Source organism: Vicia villosa, linkage group LG2 (assembly GCF_029867415.1).
Source record: "Vicia villosa cultivar HV-30 ecotype Madison, WI linkage group LG2, Vvil1.0, whole genome shotgun sequence".
Lineage (NCBI taxonomy): Eukaryota > Viridiplantae > Streptophyta > Magnoliopsida > Fabales > Fabaceae > Vicia > Vicia villosa.
The window spans coordinates 217,092,948-217,101,095 of NC_081181.1; the positions used below are offsets into that span (position 1 = coordinate 217,092,948).

At 33.1% G+C, this 8,148-nt stretch overlaps 1 protein-coding gene across 2 annotated transcripts; it reads left to right on the forward strand.

Moving 5' to 3' along the window:
- Positions 1-1,019: 1,019 nt before the first annotated feature.
- Positions 1,020-5,193, forward strand: LOC131653903 (uncharacterized). Of its 2 annotated transcripts, none has more exons than XM_058924244.1 (7): positions 1,020-1,371; positions 1,455-1,576; positions 1,761-1,850; positions 2,705-2,757; positions 4,148-4,250; positions 4,534-4,638; positions 4,731-5,193. In XM_058924244.1, the coding sequence occupies exons 1-7, from the start codon at positions 1,113-1,115 to the stop codon at positions 4,749-4,751; spliced, it is 753 nt and encodes a 250-aa protein (XP_058780227.1). In that variant the 5' UTR covers positions 1,020-1,112; the 3' UTR covers positions 4,752-5,193. The 2 variants fall into 2 exon arrangements, with proteins under 2 accessions (XP_058780227.1, XP_058780226.1); XM_058924243.1 differs by having other exon boundaries at positions 1,026-1,371; positions 1,452-1,576.
- Positions 5,194-8,148: the final 2,955 nt, after the last annotated feature.

Consider the following 8,148-nt stretch of genomic DNA (forward strand, 5'->3'; position numbering starts at 1 on the left):
AAGTTCATAAATATAACAAAGTATGAGAAAAATGGTCGAAAATCAAATCAGTTAGCCATCATAACCAAAAGTCAAATTTTTGGGTGTACTCTTAAAACATCTTGTGGGTTGCTTTATGCTTAAGGGTTCATTATATACCCTCCATATATTTTTAAGTCTCGAATTAGAAGTTATGTGTTGTATTTTAGAAAAGTTGTTGCTACTATTTTAGAAAGACATTGTTCTGTTCCCAATGACTCCAATGATCCTATGTTATCATAACAAAGTAGTTTATGAACTACTCAATAATTTTTATGTAAATAATTTGGCACACACATAATATTAAAGAAATGATTGATTGCAAGTTATCCGTTAAAAAAATTTATGTATCGAAATAAGTTGGATAAAGTTATTCCATGGATAAAATTATGAAAATATCTTACTCCACCCCTTGGATCTCTCACACATGATGCGAGTTGCCAAAATTGTCCATCTGCTTCCGTAGATGTACCTCAGAAAACATTTTTTTTTTAAATTTGATTTTTTCCGTAGGTGCATCTACGAAAGCGTTAAAACATAGTTTAATTGGGAAAATCTCAAATTAATTGGAAAACCTCAATTGCACTACTTTGATTTACTATAATTTGATATTTTATTTTTGTTATAAAAATTGAGTTTGAAAGTGAAATTTAATTGATTTAAAATATAACAAAATATTTCGTAAGGTATCTCTACGCAACATTCTATTTTCAAAATCTTCAGTACATGGAGCTACAAAATATATTTTAACGCTTCCGTAGATACATCTACGGAAATAGGAGACGAAAATAGAATTTCGCCGGAGATTTAAGGAGTTTAATGAAATATTCCATTCAATACATTGATAAATGATAATGGTGTTGAATGCTTCAATTTTAGAAAACTTAATAGGAAAAAAGTGAAAAAGTGAATAGTAAAATGATTAGATAAAATAAAAAGGTTAGAAGTTAGAACTAAAATATTTTAAATGAAATGTAGGTGTAGGGGATAATAGCAGCAGGGGTAAAATTTCCAGAAAATAAAATAAAATATCTTGCTTTGCCAAATATCCCTTCTTCATTTCTTTCAGAGGAAGAACCCGAACGAAACGAAGAATGCAAGGTTTATCTTCTTCTCTATCATGTTCAATCCCATGCTCATCAAAATTCAAACCAGTAAAAGCTTCATACGACACACAAACACAACACCGTCTCCCTTACAACCGCAACGCTCCTAGAAAACTCTTCAACAACACTCAACCCAAATCACAACCTCCTTCTCTCACCACATCACCACCACCGGCACCACCTTCTCCGCGTAAGGAACAGTACGTTTCCGATCTTCTCAAACGCGACACTCCTCTTCCAACCTCAGGTAACTAACTGTTTCGCTATTCTTCTTTTTCATTGTTCAATTAGCTTCAATTGTTTTTCAATTAATGTTTCGTTTCGCAGAAGATGAAGAAAGCGAAACCTATTTAGGTTATGAAAAATGGCTTCCAACTCCACCGAAAGTCGTTAAGCCTCGTTCCGTGTTTAATGCTACTTCCTTAGCATATATCGGTGATGGCATTTATGAGGTAACTTTCTTTACAATTATGTTCTTAACAGCTCTTTTTATTTTTCTTGATTTTGTGTTTTTTATGAAATTAGGTCTAAGATCTGTATAGTTGCTAATGTACTAGATTGATGTAGTTTTAGAGATTGAATTGATGGTTTATTCAAAGCTTATTGTGTTATTTTTTTACTTTCCGAAACTTGCAGCTATATGCTCGTAGGCACTTTTTATTTCCTCCCCTTAGTATTGAAGAATACAATGATCGTGTGACGGCGGTGGTTCGCTGTGAGGCTCAAGTATGGTTATGTCCTTTCCTACTTTGTTTTTTAATTATGATATTTACATTTACTAGCAGAAAGGCGGACATGGAAAGTATCTGTTGCAATTCATTGTGTATTGATGTTAACTTGTTTTGTGTAATATTGATTTAAAAGTTAGATAAGTAGGATACTAGTTGTTGTACGGTTGAACTGATTGTGATGATGGAAATTTTACAATTTTATATCCATTTCAAACTCATGTCACCCTTATTGAGGTTTACATCTTAATTTATACTCTGTATAGATTGTTTGAAAGAATAATTTTATTATGATTGGGCTGTTAATCTTTTTGTCAACAGAAGTAAATCATGGATTATGGTTATGATTTATGAAAAACGAATTACGCTTTTAATAGCGAAAAAAGACATCATTCAATTTCAAAGTGCGAACAAGGGAAATTCATGGATTATGGTTATGAAACATGAGTTACACTTTTAATAGCGAAAAAAGACATCATTCTATTTCCATGGGGGAACATGGGAAATTGACTTTGATACTGTCAAATCATATAGTGAGCTTCTCCCCCCTCTCTTGTTTGCAAACTTCAGGAGTTTTCCTGAAGTTTGAACTTACTGAAAGATTTTTCATTGTCTGTACGTCATACTCTTGGTTTTCACTGCGAGTGTTTTTCTGTCCCTTTAATCAGTTTCTGCTTCTATTCTTTCCCTGTTTCTAAACTAAAACTTTGGTCAAGGAAGCAAAACAACATGAGTTTGACTTCAGCCAGCCAGTGATGTCCCGTTGGATTATATTTATTATGACTTAATAACAACATGAACATGTTTCTAATCTAATTACAATGTGTATTGTCCTTTTTTGTTTGTTTGCAGGATGCATTGCTTCAGAAGCTTCTAAACAGTAACTTCTTATCAGATCAAGAGAGGTTAGAATTGTTACTTTCGGGGTCTTGTCGTATCATTCCCCCTTCCCCAAAACACACCTGTTTTTCATATTTATTATAATATTTAATGGGGTTTTATCTTATGAAGATTCTGAAATAAACAATCGTCTTATCTGCTTATGATATTTTCTTTGACTCAAATATATTTTAAATGTTTCCTTGTCTCCAATTATAAATTTGGAGGATGGAAATTTTACAAACAACTGAACTTAAATTTCATATGAAGCTTTATTCTTGTTGTGGGAAAATAAGAAAAGGAATGTTTGCCTCCTATCTTGAAGTTCTATGCTTTAGAAACATTTACTACCATACATCATGATTGTTGATTCTTTGCATGTATATCGTGTGATTTTCAATAATGTGAAATTAAATTATAGAATTTGAATAGTTGCTGGCTCGCTGGTTGGGTAGCGGCTTCCTTTGAAAGTATGGTAGGTTTTTCTCTTCAAGATGATATGCTAGTGAGAACCTTGGTTAGTTTGGTGGCTGCTCTTAGAAATGTGATTGGGCCTAACTCATATATTATCCGATGTGAGATTCTTTACAGATGTCATTCAAAAGGGATGATAATCAACAATGATGCAAGCAGAAACGTTAGGAGCATATATCACCTTATAGTGCTGGTTAGGAATAACACTAACAATAACCAAGTCCTATTCCACTAAGTGGATTTGGCTACATGGATCAACTTTTGCCATAATGTTCTATCCAGGACTATGCTTCTATCCAAATTGTTTATCTCGAGATCTTTCTTAATAATTTCTCTGATAGTCTTTCTAGGTCTCCCTCTAATGATTTATTATGTAAAGTAAGCACGGAATCTATTTAATTAGAGAAAGTACATCCAAATATAGTTGAAATAAGATTGTGCAATATAGTAAGTCGTTTAACTATGAAATCGACATGAATATTATCGATTAAGCATTAAAGAAAATGCTTTTATGCTTTTTGCATGCTGCCGTGCATTAGGTCTTTGAGGATGTTTTGGCTTGCTTCAGAGTTACTTTGCACCAGGAGTGTTCAGAATTGTATTGGTGCATATCTGAAATTTTCCAGGAGTTTTTTTGCTTAATCTGTAGCCAAGACCCATTCATACTTGAAATTTGATGCTATATTTGAGTTGACATTTTCTTCTGTCTCATGGTTAGTACATGGTATACAATAATGATTAGATGAAACCCATAAGCACTAAATTTTGCAAAAACACAAACATTCTTTTGGGTATACGGATTTATGCCACAATTATGGTATTCTTCTAGTGCTAATTCAATTGGGGATTAGACACTCCCAATATGATAAGAGTTGGTAGATCACGGGAGATCTGTTAATTTCTATTATGACTTATAATAGTTTCTGATGAACTTTATTTCAGGGATGTTCTTCGATGGGGAAAGAACATTGTTTCAAGCAAAACTAAGACAAAAAAGCGGGCTGGTTCACTTGTATATAACAGGGCATCTTCACTAGAAACATTAGTAAGTGACTTCGAATTTTGGTTTCTATGAATATAAATCTTCTAAAAAAATCATCAGATTCTTGGGGGTTTTCTTTCTATATTTCTTTAACTTTAAAGTGGCGATGACAACTGCAAAATACTTTCCTTCTGTGTGTTGCTAGATATCCATCTAATGCTTTCCTTTTGTTATGATGATCAGATTGTTTGATAGGAATTGTCTGAAACTAAGTATTATTGTATTTCCTTTATAATCTGAAAATTGTTTTCAGCCTCTTCTCTAACGCATATGCCTATTGAACTAGGTTGGCTATCTCTATTTGACAAATGTGAATCGCTTGGAAAAGTTAATGTTAGAATTGGGATTCTCAGTAGACTCTTCAACGCCTTTGAATTTGGATGAGCTAATAGTAAGTTTTATATCATCCACCCTAGCACCGCGGCTTACTAATTGAAAATAATGTTTCACTAGCTAATAATAGTCCTCTCTTTCCACTCCTAGACAGGTGAGCTGAACGGTTGATAAAGTTGATCTTTGGGTATTCTTCCACTGGAGCAGGCAAACCAACTAATTGAAATTTTGTTCGATCTATTGCATCCTTCGGTAATGCCTACCCTAGTATTAGTAAATTGGCTTCCTCTTTTACTTGCTGGTGGGATCAGAAGCCTTTGAGATCAGTACAGACATTGAAATGACATACTTTGAGACCTTTTGCAACAATGCATGCGTTGTGTACATAGATTATGGTACCATCATTTGTAATTGTTAGTATTGTTCTTCTTCAGAGGAGTAAGAAGAAAATTCAGTGAAGCTTTGATTATTTGATAGATTTGTGTTAGGGTTAGCAACTCTGGTTGAACTTGATCCAGCATCATAGGGAACATAGCTGCATGTGGTAATGATTGTTTTTTGCAGGTGGAGTAAATCTTCGACTCTATCATGAGTCATTTTTGTTACTAATAAATCAATTTTTTATCTTACATATCATCGGAATACAAAATTAAGTCCCATGAAAAAACTGATCTTGTGACCTTATAATCTTCATGTTAACACAAGTATCCGCTAAGCTAGTGCAAAATGATATGACTTTTCAATTATAAAATTTTAGATTTAGATCCAAGTTACAATTAGGATTTTAAGGCTATGTTTGGGAGTTTGGAGGGGAAGGGAGGGCTTTGAAAAATAGGAAGAATTGGGTGAAAAGGATAAAAAGATTTTGGGTAGGAGGGTTTTGGAGGGTTTGAGTTTATTCATAACAATAAAAACCCCATAAAATGGGGAACTCAAAAATTATATTGAAGGAGGGTTTTGAAGGGCTTACATAAATTTTCCAAATATCTTTTAGATTGTTATAGTATTTTGAAAATTAAAAATTTAGTAATGAGAATGACTCTTTTATCATTCTAAACAAAATCATTTTTTCAAAAAATGTTAAATATTTTCCTATATTTTTTTAAAATTTTATTTTTGGAAGCCTTCCCCTTCCCTCCCCTCCAAACTCCCAAACATTGCCTTAAGTGAAGAAAATTTAAGTTTTTCCATGATTAAATAAATATTTAACTAAAAAATTTAATTGGTAAACTTTTAAAAGTAACAATTGAGAGACTACAATTGAATATTACAAGTAACAATTTTAATATGAATAAATTTTATGAGAATTAAAATCAAATGTTAAGACCAAAAATAAGAAGTAGTTATAGTCTAAGTCTAATCGTTGAAAATTTGTTTTTACAAAGATTGAAGTCAATTTCTTTTAAGCAAACTTTAAAATTATGGCAATTTGAGTTGTGAACAAATGAAAAGATATGAATGAACTTAATTAAAACATTTTTTAAATGAAGATCACTTTTTTTTCAATTTTAAAATATAATTCTTTTTCTTCAAACTAATATTATGTATATTTCTCCGTGGACCGGCAATAAATACTTACAACGATGTAATAAGAATATGGTTTAACATGTCCACAACTTCAAAGAGACTTTGAGATCAAGACCAAATAACCATCCATCATGTTAAGTTTCTACCATAAGAAACATCTAATCAATGTGAATAATCATAATAACGCCCTAGATCACATAACATGTAAAACACATGCATTTGTCCTATTAGACAACTATCTTACCACAAAAAGTTCTAGATCAATGAAACCTTAGAATCAACCCATATAAAGGGAGGTAAACATCAAATCCATGTACACTCTCTTTTAACCTAAAATATTTCTTCCCGCCTCAAGTAGTCATTGACTTGAGTGTTAGAATATTTTCAAGTACCACCTCCGACACTAAACCAATATTTGAATATCCACCATCCATAAGAGTTTACTATTCATATAAAAAACAGGTCTACCATCGCCATCCATCCTCCGAGGTCCACGACTGAATCATTGACAATGTATGTGAGAATAACTTTAAACGACATTCTCTTTTTTTACTTCATACTGACATGATACACACGGGTAGAAACACTTCTCATTTCTCCCTCACAAAAAAAATTCCAACGACGATGAGAGAAGAACCATGTCTAACTCCTCATTGATCCCTCATGAAGGAATCTGAACAAAATGTTACTGGTTGGACGATATTTCCTTCATAACTTATGTCAATAGAAAACCATGTGTTAGTTGGGAAAGTTTACCTATAAACATACCTCTTGAAGGCATGAAATTTGATTGTGTTCGATCTCTAGTCGTCATCATCGATCCACCACTTTCTAACGAAAGATGTTAATTTCTCTTTAGGAAACTTACTCGTAAAATATTTGCTACATGAGAACTCGGTGGCCAACGGGAGGCCTTCACTGTCATTCTATAATGATAAGTTGATTAACGACTTTTTAAATCACCACTTACTCATGGTACAACATGTATATCTCAAAGGTTTCAATGGAACCAACACAAGAAAGTTAGATTACGCCAAACTCTCAACAACATTAGGAGTCGAATAAAAAAGAATAATCGTTTAGGTTAAAATTTTGGTTATCGATTGTAATTTTATTTACAATTGTATTTTTGGAAGACACACATTAACAACCCTATGCACTATCTCATCAATTGTTCATTGAAGAAAAAAATTCATACCACAACAAATTAGGTTGTGGTGCTGAAGACATACAACGTTCACTAAAAGAGTGCTTTCCCGAAAGCAAGAATCATGAGGGGCCAATGGATTTAGACTCTCAAATCGAAGAACTATTCCACTATGAAACCATAAGGGACGAGGGGGCCATACTTGTAGAAGCATGAAGAAAAATGGAAAGATTAAAACCACTCAGAGACTTTTATCAAAATCTTTGGTAGTGAAGGTCCTTCGAAAGTCATTAAAATTGAGAAAAACCTACCCATGTCGATACAGTAGGAGTTAACGAAGTTTCCACAAAGAAATCATCACTTGTTCTCATGGTCAGCGAAGGCGATGCAATGCCACACCCCGACCCTTCGAGATATCGTTTCATATTTGGCACAACGTAGGAGGAAACAATCACAAAAAAAGATCGAAGAGATCAAAAGTGCCATCAAATAACTCTTAAAAGACAGACTCATAATTGATGCAAAGTACACAACAAGTTTTCCAATGCGGTTCTAGTATAGAAGTCAAATAACAAGTTACCCAAGTGTGTTAATTACTCTGACTTGAATAAAGCTTGTCCGAAGTATGCCTACCCACTCCTAAATATCGATAAGCTCATCGATAGTTTGTTGGAATCCTAACTCCTATCTTTCATGGATGCGTAATTTGGGTATAACCAAATCCCATTGGACCGCTTTAACCGTAATAAAATGAAATTCTTCACAGATACATGACATTTTTGTTACAAGGTGATTCCTATTGGATTTACATAAAAAAGTGTTCAAAAACCAAATAAGAGATATATTGAAAGTCCATTGGGAGGCGAGTTAGAAAATATGACATGCCACTAAACT

What these genes read in the sequence shown, in the direction of transcription:
- LOC131653903 (XM_058924243.1), top strand. Translation starts at nt 1,113, where the DNA reads ATGCAAGGTTTATCTTCTTCTCTATCATGTTCAATCCCATGCTCATCA. An exon ending in CACTCCTCTTCCAACCTCAG is followed by an intron (nt 1,372 to 1,451) that starts GTAACTAACTGT and finishes TTCGTTTCGCAG; the next exon opens with AAGATGAAGAAAGCGAAACC. An exon ending in CATCTTCACTAGAAACATTA is followed by an intron (nt 4,251 to 4,533) that starts GTAAGTGACTTC and finishes CTATTGAACTAG; the next exon opens with GTTGGCTATCTCTATTTGAC.